Source organism: Mirounga leonina, unplaced genomic scaffold (assembly GCF_011800145.1).
Source record: "Mirounga leonina isolate KUSES-001 unplaced genomic scaffold, KU_Mleo_1.0 Mir_114, whole genome shotgun sequence".
Taxonomy (NCBI): Eukaryota; Metazoa; Chordata; class Mammalia; order Carnivora; family Phocidae; genus Mirounga; species Mirounga leonina.
In genome coordinates, this window is record NW_023270265.1 from 22,515,415 (window position 1) to 22,529,689 (window position 14,275).

At 44.0% G+C, this 14,275-nt stretch overlaps 1 protein-coding gene across 2 annotated transcripts in view; it reads left to right on the forward strand.

Moving 5' to 3' along the window:
- ENTPD1 (ectonucleoside triphosphate diphosphohydrolase 1) overlaps positions 1-8,569 on the forward strand; it is a 94,410-nt gene extending 85,841 nt beyond the window's left edge. For both annotated transcript variants that reach the window (XM_035025870.1, XM_035025878.1), the window contains exons 8-10: positions 1,224-1,340; positions 5,800-5,937; positions 8,034-8,569. In XM_035025870.1, coding sequence (XP_034881761.1) covers positions 1,224-1,340; positions 5,800-5,937; positions 8,034-8,240 — 462 coding nt within the window. In that variant the 3' untranslated portion in view covers positions 8,241-8,569. The remainder of the gene's footprint in view (positions 1-1,223; positions 1,341-5,799; positions 5,938-8,033) is intronic.
- The last annotated feature ends 5,706 nt before the right edge of the window (positions 8,570-14,275 follow it).

Sequence of the window (14,275 nt, forward strand, 5' to 3'; positions counted from 1 at the left end):
GCGCTCCCCCGTGTGCCAAGTGCCATGCCGGTGCAGCAGATTCAGCCGAGAACAAGGCAGCGGTGGTCCCTGCCACTGTGGAGCTGGCATTCTAGAAGGCAGGCAGACTGAAGACCGGAAACACAAACAAAAGCGAATTAGACTGTGGCAACCACAGGGAAGAAAGCAGCAGGGTCCCGTGAAAGGGAATAAGACAGCGTCCTAGTCCAGGGCGATGATTAGAGAACCTCTCTGAGTCAGCGTGAAGGGAATTGCAACAGCTGGGAGAGCAGGAGTGCCCCGCTGGGGAAGCAAACCTTGGCAGTGACCCAAGGCCTGGGGGGTGGCGTGTGCAGGTGGCGGGGGTAGGAGGTGGGATTGGCAAGGTGGGAAGGGTTGGAGCATGCCTGGCTTTGAGAGACCTGGTAGAGTTTGGACTTACTCTACATATAATTAGGAGTCATTGAAGCTTTTAAGTAGAGGAGTAAACTGATCCACATTGTTTCTAAGTGGGTAGGTTAGTGGAGGAAGGGCACAAAAGTTCAACTGAAGGGTGAGAAAAAGGAGTGGGAAGTGAAGACATGGAACTCAGTATTGTAGAAAACGCTTCCAAGCACCTATCCTGTGAAATTTAATTGAATATTTTCCTTTTTACTCATTTGTACCCTTTTCCATAGTTCTCAGGTATGGTCATAACAATGATTTTTAAAAAACATTTCAGTTGTTCTTAGTTCATGATAGATCTCAATAAATATGTTAAGTAAAGATTGACTATTTAAAGAAGTGCATGGACATTCTAGAAATAGGCCAAAAAAGCAGAACTAAAAAGGAAAACGCCTTACAATTGCCATTCAGAGATAACTCTTAATATCTTTGTATAGAAGTTCCCAGTTTTTGTTTATTAAAAGCTCATATATAATACACAGTTTTTTAAAGATGGGATTTTTTTTTAACCTCTCTCTCTTTCTCCCCCCTCATTTTTTTTCCTCCCTGACTCTTCCATTAAAATTATAGAGACAGTTAGTGACCAGGTGGCTCAGAAATGCCGGTCAGCAGTAAAGCAACAGCAACAAAGTGACACGTCTTCCAGGAAAGAAACGACTTTTGGGTCTGGAATATTACTTGGTTCATTAATTCACTCAACAGAGATGTCCAGGCACCTTCACCAGGAGTTCAGCCTTCTGGAGAGTGAGTCAGTGTCCCTCTGTGTTGGACACAGTGCAAAACTGCATTTTCTCTTGCAGGCATTTTCAGCTTATTACTATGTGATGGAATTTTTAAACTTTACATCAGAGGAAACCCCCTCGCAGGAAGAGATGACGGAGACTATGGAAAAGTTCTGCTCGCAGCCTTGGGAGGAGGTAAGTGATGAGAAAGAGCAGCTGTGCCCTCGGCGGCACGGAGGACGGGAGTCTGCTCACCAAGTCCTGCGACCCGGACCGAGATCCAGCAAACAGGGTAGAGGAACCCAGAGGGTGTACTCGGTCTGGAGTGAGCGCATGGGCCTTTCTCGATAAGTGGGCATACGCCGGCCGAAGCCAACACGGTCTTACTTTCCTCACCTGACACCGAGCCTGGCAGCCCGCGGCTGCTTGTGGGAGGTTAGCAGCTTGACTCTGTCTCAGCCATTCCTTCTTCAATTCTGTCGTTAGGCCTGTCTTCTTCACGGACACAAGATGTGGCTTCAGAGATCACTTATGTTCCAGGTCAGAAGAAGGGTGGAGCCAGATATATCTGTTCCATTTAACAAGAAAGCATAAGCTACCCCAGAAGCTCCGTAGCAGTCTTTCTCTTACGTCTCATTAGCCGGGACTGGCTGGGAAAGCAGGCTGCAGGATTTTAGGACTGCTTAGAGCCTTAGATCCAGCCTGAGCTACTCTCTGGAGCTGGGTACATTGTCGCACATTCCTCTCCCCAAGCCCCAAATCAGTTTTATTAGCAAGGAAGACCGGCAGTTCGGAGTCTGCTCTAAACACCATTGTGGTAAGACCCTTTCTCCCGCCTAGGTCCCAGGTACCTCCTACTTGTTCATAAATTTGAAGCATAACTGTTTCTTGTCTGAGGCACTGAGTCATTCAAGATCTAGTACTACCTGATGGAAGTTTCCTGGGAGGAGCGAGGTATGGGGTCTACCCTAATCAAGACAGATCAGCTAGGGGTGGCTCCCAACGGCAGCTGTTTTAAGTTGACAGTGTTGCCCACCTGAGTGGGACTTTCATTCTGAGGAGGTGTAGTTAACTAGAAATGGATGCGGTCTCCTTGGCGCTGACAGAGGAAGGAAGGTTGTGCAAGAGCCAGAGGCGTGGACTTCTCCCTCTGTATTTTGTCTGCGTTAGAACAGGAAGGAAGAAGATTCAGGGCTTTCCAAAAGAGCCCCTCGAAATGCTGCAGCACTTGACAGTTTGCAAAACACTCGGGGGAGGCTTTTTGCAGCTGGTCGTGATCTATGGAGGCAGGTGAGCATCTTGGAGTCGAGGCAACTTGAAACAACCCCAGCCTGTGAAGGAGGTAGATTTAAGCTGCTTTTTGGAAAAAATTCTTTTTTTTTTAAGTAAGCTTCACACCCAGCGTGGAGCCCAATGCAGGGCCCAAACCCATGACCCTGAGCTGAAATCAAGAGTCGGACACTTCACTCACTGAGCCACCCAGGTGCCCCTGGAAAAAAATTACTTCTTGTTCAGAGTAAAAGCTCTATCACATTTTTTTCCCTAACCCTTGTCTGTTTTTTCGTTTTGTTTTAATTTCATCAGGTTACATTAGGTTGGCAATGCCTATACGCAGACCTGTACGGGTCCTGGAAGTAGACTCATTAGGGCCTGCACCGGGGAGAAATTCTGAAATCTTTGGCAGGGGGTGGGGGGAGGTGCAGGGTGAGACCTAGACCCTCACCCAGAGCCTTGATGTTGAGGTGGGTGTTATGACCCAGGGTTCATTTTCCCCAACTGCATTATCCGTCCATATGGAATGCATAGATTTCAAGTACGCTCTTACAGGGCAACTCTTTTCCTGCTACTCCTGTGTGACTGGAGTTTGGGAATGTCCTTTCTAGACATCTTTGGCCAAGAGAGAACTGACAATTTTTAGGCATATATTATGTGCTGAAAAGTGAGCTAGAAGCTTTATACATATTATATCGTGCTGCCTGTCCCTGCTTTGGCAGGAGAAATAAAATGCAAACTATACCTACTGATGTCCTTCAAATCCTTGCGGGTGCCCCCAGTCCTTGGATCCCTGAGGAGAGGTTAAGAAAGCAAGTGAAAGGGACATTTCATGCTTGTCTTCTAATAGGTTAATTAGAGGGTTGGTAACCCTCTAATTTTGACAACCGGAATAATCACTTTTCCACTCAGAAAATATGTTCGCTCAAGATCTCTGGTCAGCCTACAATGCTGTAAGATTCTGTGTATACTACTAACTAACTAGGGTTTCTCTATACATTCTGGGTCCTGACATTCAACCTCATGGACTTTTACCCTTTCTAGGGAAATGCATCCCGTTCTTGAAGACTTGCCATGCCCCTTCATATGGGGGAGTGGTAAGGGGCAATGGGCGAGGAGGAGAGAAGCTGGTACTGTCCCACTGCCCTAGGAATAGAAGGGAGAGAGGAGAGAGACGCAGAGAGAGGAGTATGAAAGAGAAAGGCAAACCATCCCCCCATATGGAGAGAACATATTGTTGAGTCCACAAAACATTAAGACAATCAGATCTGGACTGATGAACCAGGTAGATGCCTTTGGCTTCCATATTTTTTGGCTATTATCATAATTAATCCTCAGCGGATCAGACTGCTTGGCAATGTACACCTTTCCAGGAGGAGGAGGGGGTCAGACTCTATAGAATTGAGGAAAATTAGACCAAAATGGCATTCCCCCAAGGGATAGGCCAGCTTTTAAGGACCTGTGGGTTGCAGCAGTTTCAAGTCTGGCCTGAGTGGATTCTTGGACTTTCATAGCGGTTTTTTGTTTGATGGGCCTGCTGAGACTACATTAAATAGGAGAAGTCTTTCCCTGAAGGAAAAAAAGAGTGCAGTTACTGTAAGAAGGGGGTAGGATCTGGATAAGCACTGATGTTACACCAAGGTCTTGGGAGAATGTCCCATGCAGAGGAGTTGATCAAAGAGTAGTTTCTAGGACTGTGAGAAAAAGACAAGTTCCAGGTTGGGTCATTCAGAGAACTCCATCAGAGCAGGCCAAGGCAGGCTAGGTGTGGACTTAGCCTTCCAGAGATTGGGGGCTGGCAAAAACCAAGTGAGAAACCGACCCCAGCTGGCAGGGGATTTAGAGATGGGGTGTTTCTTGAGAAGAGAGAGAAATCTGGGCAAAAGTGGGGTGGTGGTGGTGGGTGGGCATGTAGCCAGGAGGTCCTACATATAAGACATCTGGCCTGATTCTTAGCCCTTGATATATGCTTAACAAATGTTAGTTCTTTCTCTGCTCAGGGTGCCCAGGAGGGAATGCCTGTTTCAAGGGCTGAGGAATAGGGCAGCAGACAACTCTGGGCTGAGCTAGAGATGTTCTGGCCTGTTGTTCTCTTACTGAGGGTCAGAGAGGAACAGAGCAAACTGTGGGCATTTGGGCATATATTTACAACAGGAGGAGAGGTAAGGGTCAACAGGCAGCCTTCGTTTGGGAGTAGGATGAGCAAACACATGAAGGACTCAAGAAGACCCCTTTGCATGACTCATAAGCAAAAAAAAGAGGTCAGGTAAGGGCTGAGGGCAGAAGGTGAGATGTTGGCACTGTTAGCAGTCCTGAGCAAAATGCGTCCTAAACTGTGTTGTAGAGTTTCTCAACCTTTACTGTGCGTGTGATCACCTGGGGATCGCATTAAACAGCACATTCTGCATTGGTAGTTCTGGAGCGAGGACTAACAAGCTCCTGGGAGGCCCCGACGCTGCTAGTCCAAGTGCTAAACTGAATGCAAAGCTTTTTTTTTTTTTAAGATTTTATTCATTTATTTGAGACAGAAAGAGCATGAGTGGGGGTAGGGGCAGAGGGAGAGGGAGAAGCAGACTCCCGCTGAGCAGGGAGCCCGATGTGGGGCTCCATCCCAGGACCCTGGGGTCATGACCTGAGCCGAAGGCAGATGTTTAACCTTCTGAGCCACCCAGGCGCCCCAGGAGTGGCAAGGCTTTTTATGACACTCTTTTCCTTAACATGCATGAGATGCACTAGCTCCTTCAGAGGCTCTGAACTCAGACTCTGGTAAAGAACATAGAAAAGTCAGGGGCACCTGGGTGGCTCAGTCGTTAAGCGTCTGCCTTCAGCTCAGGTCATGATCCCAGGGCCCTGGGATGGAGCCCCGCATGGGGTTCTCTGCAGAGCAGGGAGCCTGCTTCTCCCTCTGCCTGCCGCTCTGCCTACTTGTGCACATGTGCTCTCTCTCTCTGACAAATAAATAAAATCTTAAAAAGAGAACATAGAAAAGTCTTTTAAACAGACTGATGGATTTCTTTCATGCAAGATTTTTCAGTTTTTAAAATGCTAACGTGATAGTGAAACGGCAGTTTCAGAAGGGGTGAAGCGGTATCCTGCAAGTCCGTGTTTCGGAACCTACTAGGTCACGGAAACCACTGTTTTCCTGGAGCACTTGTTAAGATCCCACAGAACCCAGTGGAGGACAAGTTTCCTTAACAGACCCTAAACTGTAGCCCTGCCCCACTGAAGGAGTGCAGCCCGGCCGCCAGGGCTCTCTGGAGAAGCCCGCGCTCGCGCCTGGGTGAGCTGGGCCTTCTCTTGTCTTGATCGGCTCTAATGGCGACGAGGGCCGTGAGGAGGTGCCTGTTGTACACGTGTGAGATTTCCTTCCCTTCCCTTCCAGCTGAAGACCTATTTTGGTGACGTGAAGGAGAAGTACCTGAGTGAATACTGCTTTTCCGGAGCCTACATCCTCTCTCTCCTTCTGAGTGGCTATCATTTCACAGCTGAGTCCTGGAAGAATATTCATTTCATGGGCAAGGTAATTTGGGTACTTGTTGGGTTGTGGGGAGATTGGGTGACGGAGGCAGCTTTGGGCTTGAAAGAGGTAGGAGTCAGCCTGATGTCCTGTTCTACCATTTCACCTCTAACCCAAGCGGACATTTTGTGTCAAGCCTTCCTATGTTGAGGATATCCTGTCAAAGGAGAGCTACCTGCCTTCTCAGCCTCGCCTTTCTGCTCATGTAACAGTGACTAGTTCCTTATGAAACGAACAGTGAGATATTCAACGTAACCGCATTTCAGTAGCCTCAATGATTCTGTTCGCTGACTTCAACACCCATCCCAAAGGCCTCTTCCATGATCTGGAACTGATTATTATGGCTTCTCATAAGGGCTGACGGCCTTGTTGGTTGTAGCTTCAAGGTTCACTAATCTGAAAGCTTAGCATAAAGAAGGAGATGAGTGACTGTGAGTGGGGGTCTTTGCTTAGAAGTCAGGTTTAGCTGGAGCCTTACACAAGCGACCTCACTGCGGTGCTTTGCCATTAGCGCCACCTGCAGGCATCCAGGCGTAGAGAAACATTTACTTTGATGAGCAACTCCTGCTTGAAAAGTATCCAGAACAGTGCTTCTCTGACTTTTAAACCCATACCCACTAATGGCAAAAACAATTAACTCCCTTTATTAAATATGGTGACTTCAAGCAAAGCAAAATATTGAGGCAGAGGGCTGTAGCAGGCTAAAGGATACTATTTTCATTACACTCTTGTTGATATTGACCTTGCTAATCCAAATACTAATCTTTTCCTTGATTTAATCCTTAGTCTTCCTTTCATCACAATTTTTTTTCTCTGAAGGATATGTCTATGTCAAATTTGTGAGTGATTTATATTCTTTGGACTTCAGTGAATGATCTAGTATTTCTAAACCATAGGTGGTAACTCCTCTAACTCTGGAGCTTTCCTTGATACAAGACGTCAGATAAGGTTCCTGCCCCCTATAAAGGGAAGTGGACCTTTCACAAATTATTAATTCCCGGTACTGGTAAGGGTTTAGGGGAGAGGAGCATTTCCACATGGAAACTGGTTGGAATGTAAATTGGCACAACCTTTGGGGAGACTGTTTTGGCAATATGTGCTAAAAGCCTTAGAATATGAATGTCATTTTATCCAATTACTTCATTTCTAGGATTTATAAATAATTGGATAAAGTGAGTAAAAATAAACATAGAAGGCAGTTCATGCAGTGATTATCCTTTGAGACATGAGATGATGTTTAGAAAGGTATTGTTAAGTGAATAATTCTACATATAACATGCACAGAGAAGACTGGAAGGATGTGTCACAAAAAGATAATAGCAGTGACTTCTGTCTGAGTGGTGAAATATAGCTGGTTTTTATTTTCTTTTTTAGGATTATCTGTATGTCCTAATTTTTCTACCATGACCATGCACAACTCATGTAATAAAAACACTTTCAAAATTATTTATTATTCACAGACTATCTACATTCTAATATGTTTGGAGGTGACTGGAAAATACTCCTAGGAAGATGGCAGGGCCAGAGCATGTCTTATCATTTAGGAAGAATCCTTTCTCAAACATGAGTACAGTCATCCAACTTCCATAAAGTAACACTGACTTGCTGGGATTATTTCCCAGTCTTCCCTCATTGAATCATAAAGACATCCTGGTTACATAAGGATGAGATTCCTGGGCCTGACGTAGACGTAAGAGACCAGGGACAATCATTATTCTCTTATCCTTTGCCTGCTTTCTGTCACCACCCTGCCTTCTACACCTTTCCCTCCATATTCAAACAACCAAAGAGGAATGCAAATCTCCAAAGGCCGTTTGAAGTAAGTTCTTCTAGGCAGAGGCAGGAGACTTGGGCAGTTATTCACCAAATTCCTCTGAATTTCAGGAATAGAGCAGCGAGACTCCAAACTCTCCTTCATCACTTGCTCAGGCTCCATCTTCCCCACAACCATATTCCCAGCTTAGAATGTAAAAGTAATGCAGTTAGAGAACTGAACGTGGTGCTCTCCACCTCCTGTTGCTCAGTGTTATGGATGCGATTGCATGAAAGCTCATTTCATCTTCAAACCAGAAACAACAGCCTCTCCCCACTGTTTGCAGATCCAGAGCAGCAATGTCGGGTGGACTCTGGGCTACATGCTGAACCTGACCAACATGATCCCAGCTGAGCAGCCGTTGCCCACACCTCTCTCCCACTCCACCTATGTCTTCCTCATGGTCCTCTTCTCCCTGATCCTGGTTGCAGTGGCCATTGTTGGTTTGTTTATCTTTCACAAGCCTTCATACTTCTGGAAAGACATGGTATAGCAGGAGCAGCTGAAATCTGCTGGCTAGAGTGAGAAAAAAACTTGCCCAGGGAGCACTTTCCTCCACAGTGGTGTACAAGATCATCCTTCCTTGCTCACCAAGGCCAGTCTTGACCAGCATGAAGCTTCCCTTGGCTTTTGCTGAAGCCTTTCCATGGAAGGTATTCACCACCTTCTGCCTCAAGGACTACCCAGAAGACATCGTCTCTTTTGTGAGTCCTTCCCAACTCCCCTTTTCTCTTTTGTACTCTGTGCTTGTGTAGGTCTTAAAGACCTGTTACCTTTCATGATCTCTGCTTTATAAAAAAACAATCATGACTTTGTCCCGAAGAACTCAGAGTCCTGAGTCCTGCACTGGCAAGTTGTGCTGGCTAAAAGAAGATCTCAGGAACTGGTTCAGTTGTACTTATACAGACCCTTTCTTTCTCCTTTTGCCCATTTATTAAGAATGCCATACAATGCCTTTGGAGAGGGCAGACACACATCTCATTCCCATCCTGCTGTTTGCACAGGAGAATTTTCTAGACTAGACAAATATGTGCTAGGGCCAAAGAGTCTTGCAAGGGAATTTATGTGCTTGTATCGTTAATACAATACTCAATCCAATCCAAAACAGGGATGTTTTGCCATCAGTGATGCCAAAATGCTATGGAGTGGGACACCCCCCCCCCACCCCAGACCAGAGATTTCTTTAAAAGCTGATGTAACATATAGGCATTCAGCTATCAGGGCATACTACATGGTAGGTATACATGTCAGGAAGAAAAATACAATTACAGTGAAGAGTTTGGAAAATGCATCCTTCAGTGCATCTATTGGGGTTTTATTTTTATTGTAGTCATACATATATAACATAAAGTCCACCATTTTAATGTGTACAATTCAGCTGCCTTTCGCATATTCGCAGTGTTGTGCAACCATCACCACTGTCTAATTCCGGAATATTTTCCCCACCAAGAAATTAGCTGGAGACAAGACCATCCCTGGGTGGGTTCAAACCACCAAACTGTCAGTTAACAGCCAAACACGCTCATCAGTTGTACCACAAAGATAGCCACTGAGTTTTAAAGCCATGCTGTATCTTTTTGTCCCAGGGGTTAATGTAGTGGGAGAGCTGCAACATGCCTTTCCACTGTCATGGTGTTTGCTCACCAAAGTGTGCCAGGAACCAGATCTGAAAGTGTGCTTGCCACCCGTCACACCGTATGAGCTCTATTTACTTATTCCATGAACTATTTGGTGGGAGAAGCAGCAGCTATGGACCTTGTGACAGAAACATGAAGAGACTATACTTTCTTCCTTTAATGACTGCTGTGAGCAGGTGGAGTGGTGATGGGTCAGTCTGAAGTTGTCCCAAGCTCCCCATCTCTGGATCTGGGGACTGACTGCTGAGCTGATTGATGTAGGGTGGGACTGGGGTGAGGAAGGAAAAGCTTTTCCACGAACTGGAAGCCAAATGTCCTAACACTCTTGAATAACCAAGTCAGTTTTTACAACATCCAGGTGAATACAAGCTAATAAAGCTGTGGGCAGGAAGTTTTTCTTTTCTGCTACTCACAGTTGAACTTGTTGTACTTGGATTAGGAACCGGAAGTCAAGTTTGAACATGTTTAAACTCTTTCTACTAGTGCTAGTGGTTATATTGTTACACTTAGTATTTATTGAGCATTTGTTGTGTCCCATGCTCTGTGCTCAAGTGCATTACATTCATTTTCTCACTTAAATCCTTACAACAGTCTGAAGGGAGCTACTACCCTTCCCACTTCATAGAACCAGAAACTGAGGCTCAGAGAGGTTAAGTCACTTGCCCAAGTGGCTGACCTAAAAGCCTGCAATGCACTTAACCATTATTTTCTTACCCAAATATACTAGACTGTCTCCTTGTAACTTCTAAGCACACACTTAACTCTGTATGAGTACAGGGCTGATGGGCATGGGGGAGAGGGAAGTAGACAGATGACCTGTTCCCTGATGGACCTAGTGATTTAATATTGCTCTAAGTCCACAAAGGCTGTCATGGCAACACTGATATTCTGTTCACATACTATGGTAACCATGGCGTATGATGCTAATCAAGGATTTCCCCATATTCCTGGCTTCTTATTTATAGTGCTTGCTCCCTGCATCAGATAAAAATGAAAATAAAAGGTCAAAAAATAGAGCCAACAAGCAGCTCCTTTCTTCCTTATGTCTACATATACAAAGCACTGTCATGCACATTCTCTATTCTGATTCTAATAAAACCCCATGAGGGTGTAAGTACTATTGCCATTTTATGAATGAGGGTCACACAAACTAGTAGATGATCGAGTAGATATGCAAATTCATGTCTTTTGCCCCAAGTTTATTGTTTTGTCTTTTCTAAACACTGCCCCTCAGGAAGTTAGAATTAGAATTCACCAGTTTCCTTCAATAAACTGAATTCTTATTCCATTTTTGTCTTGCAGCCTGGGTCCAAAAAAAAAAAAAAAAATCCATTAAGGTATTTGGGAGTCAAATTCCACTTGTTTGAAGTCTCAACTCATGGAGATGATCAGCTGGCACAACCTAATCTCATTTCCTTTGGAGGGAAACATGGTTTTGTGTCAGATTCAGGAATCTGCTTTGAGCCATTCTAGATTAGAAGGGCCAAATAAAATGGGTCACTGTCAACTGATTTTAATATTGAGTTGGCCACTGGTTATAAATGATCACCATTCCTTCCTGGCCATTCACCTAAACTTGGTTCCACCATTCCTTTAGAAGGTGGGAAACTTTTTTCTATGAACCCATAAGGGGAAAACATCAGAAATGGTTACTTCTGTAGACAAAAGACTGAAGTTACTTAAGTAGGGTGTGTGTGTGTGAGAAAGAGAGAGAGAGAGAGAGACAATTTTCACCTTACCCAATTCTTAAATTAATAAGAAATATAGGGGCGCCTGGGTGGCTCAGTTGGTTAAGCGACTGCCTTCGGCTCAGGTCATGATCCTGGAGTCCCGGGATCGAGTCCCGCATCGGGTTCCCTGCTCGGCAGGGAGTCTGCTTCTCCCTCTGACCCTCTTCCCTCTCGTGCTCTCTGTCTCTCATTCTCTCTCTCTCAAATAAATAAATAAAATCTTTAAAAAAAAATAAGAAATATAAAATGTAATATAAATAAAAGTTTTTAAAAGTATACTTTATTCTGGGGCGCCTGGGTGGCTCAGTCGGTTAAGCGGCTGCCTTTGGCTCAGGGCATGATCTCAGGGTCTTGGGATCAAGCCCCACGTCGGGCTCCTTGCTCAGCAGGGAGCCTGCTTCTCCCTCTCCCTCTGCCCCACCCCACCCCACTCGTGCTCACTCTCTCTCACTCACTCTCTCTTTCAAATAAATAAAATCTTTAAAAAAAGTATATTTCATTCTAATGTTGTATCAGTCAACAAGTAAAAGAAGGTGCAATCAAACCAGAGAACTAAGAAGAGTTTAAGAAAGTGACTATATCCGGGGCGCCTGGGTGGCTCAGTTGGTTAAGCGTCTGCCTTCGGCTCAGGTCATGATCCTGGGGTCCTGGGATCGAGCCCTGCATCGGGCTCCCTGCTCAGCGGGGAGTCTGCTTCTCCCTCTGACCCTCCTCCCTCTCATGCTTTCTGTCTCTCATTCTCTCTCTCTCAAATAAATAAATAAAATCTTTAAAAAAAAATAAGAAATATAAAATGTAATATAAATAAAAGTTTTTAAAAGTATACTTTATTCTGGGGTGCCTGGGTGGCTCAGTCGGTTAAGCGACTGCCTTCGGCTCAGGTCGTGATCCTGGGGTCCTGGGATCGAGCCCTGCATCGGACTCCTTGCTCAGCGGAGAGCCTGCTTCTCCCTCTCCCTCTGCCTGCCACTCTGCCTACTTGTGCTCTCTATCTCTCTGTCAAATAAATAAATAAATAATATCTTTAAAAAAAAGGTGACTATGTCCAAGGTATTATCATTTCAACATGTAGTTTACATAAAAACTATTAAATTTGTTTTTCATATTAAGTGTGAAAGCTGTTGCATATATTGCAGTTACAGCACATCTTAATCAGGTCTAGCTACATTGCAAGTGATGGAGAGCCATGTACGACTAGTCTAAAAACATGTCTAAAAACACATTCAAAGCTAAAAAGACACAGGCAATATTTTGTCTTTCTATTGAGGGGAAATTAAAAAAAACAGCTATAGATACTGTAACATCTTGCTATTATTTATTATATATGAAGTTAAAATATTCTTAGACATGATTCTTCTTTAAGATCTCAGCTCAAAATTTCACTTTATTCCTCAGGTTTTGTTGCCTTTTTTTGTGAAGGCAGAAATGCCTGTTATTCAGGTCAAGACGCCTGATGAAAGACCTTTGGAAAATGCAATCTGGATTCAAAGATGATACAAGATAATTTTGATGATTATATTCTATAATCAAATTGTAAATTTGAATATTAAAATAAATATTAGTTTCTTAATAGCTCACAAAGATTACCGTATTGTTATATTAAAATTACTATTAAAATATATTCTCATTTATTGTCAGTTTGAAAGATGAGCTGAATTTCACCCAGATTGGTCTGGTCCCTCTCTGATTCAGATTCTAATAGTTGCTATCTTGTTAGAATAGGACACTTGCTTATGGTTAGTTGTGCTCACTAACCATATTTCTTTTCAGTTTGTGTGAGTTTTATCTTTTAAGTTTATTGTAACAACCTTAGAGTTTCAGTGGCTTACCACAATCAACTTTGATTTTCATGTTCACGGATCTGCGTCAGCTGGGTAGTGCTCCTTCAGGCGGTAGGTCTAGTTCAGGCCTGCTCCTGTATCTTGCATCTCTAACAAAAAATGAATGGCAAGGACACCAGAGAGGAAGACGGAACAGGATGCCTCTTACAGCCTTGGCCAGGACAGGCCCCTGTCACTCTCATCTACATTCTACTGACCAAAATAAGTCTTATGACCAAGCCCAACAATTAGCAAGTTGGAGAAACACTGGAAGGGATGGCTAGGTCATATGGCAAAGGACATGGATGACTCATTCTAATACAGAAGAGGAGTGAAACAATGGGCACAGTGATTGAACCTACCACAGTGTCTCATTAACTAAAACATAAAGGGTGTTTTCTATCAATTACAGTCCACTTATCTTGCCAAGGAGTATTCTTTTTTAAAAATGTCATTACTTCCAAGATGTCATCAGTCTGCAATTTCCTTCCACAGCCTTCATCTGGATGATGTAGCAGCTCACAAATTAGCCTCATATTCTAAAAAAGCCTCTCTATTCTGGATTTCCTGAGAGGACGTAGATCTGGTTAAATTATTTTATGTGTTTAGGACAATGTGTAGTTAACTACGCAAGTTTTTATTCGTACATGAATCTAATACAACTGAGTACATTTGGTTTTATCACAGGGAGAATGGATTTTTTAATAATGGGGAAAGGAGTATCTCTATGAGCCTTCTCTAGAAAAGTGGCATTTAAGACTGCACATGTGATAGAAGCATTGCTATACCTTTTGCATTCATCTATTTTAAATAAATGTCTAAATTTAAATTGATGATGCAGTGACGGCATCACCCTCATCAACACCTGAGTTGACTTTTTGTTTTTATATCCCTATTGAATGTATAGTGAATAGCAAAGCTCACCAGAGAACATGGGTCAGTCAATGACAAATGAGATACGGTCTCCTAAGAAACTGCATCACTCCTTACAATGAAGTTCTAAGAAGAAAGGGGAGGCAACCCTGGGAGCTAGATGGGGAACAGTGTGTATTTAGAATGACCTAAACCAAACTCTATTTTTCCTCCTAAACCTGCCCCGCCTTAATGCCACCACCGTGTCAAGTAACAGGACTTCATCAACTTCATCAACAGCACCTGTGTGTTATGCCTTTGCAATAGTTTTCATTTTGATTCCCCTTTCCAATCTTACCATTATCACCCCAGTAAAGACCTGGCACCAGGAATGGTGGTTGTGTCTCCAATCTATTAATGCCAGAATAAGCTTTATAAAAAACAGGCTTTAGGGCACCTGGGTGGCTCCCAGTCCGTTAAACGTCCGAT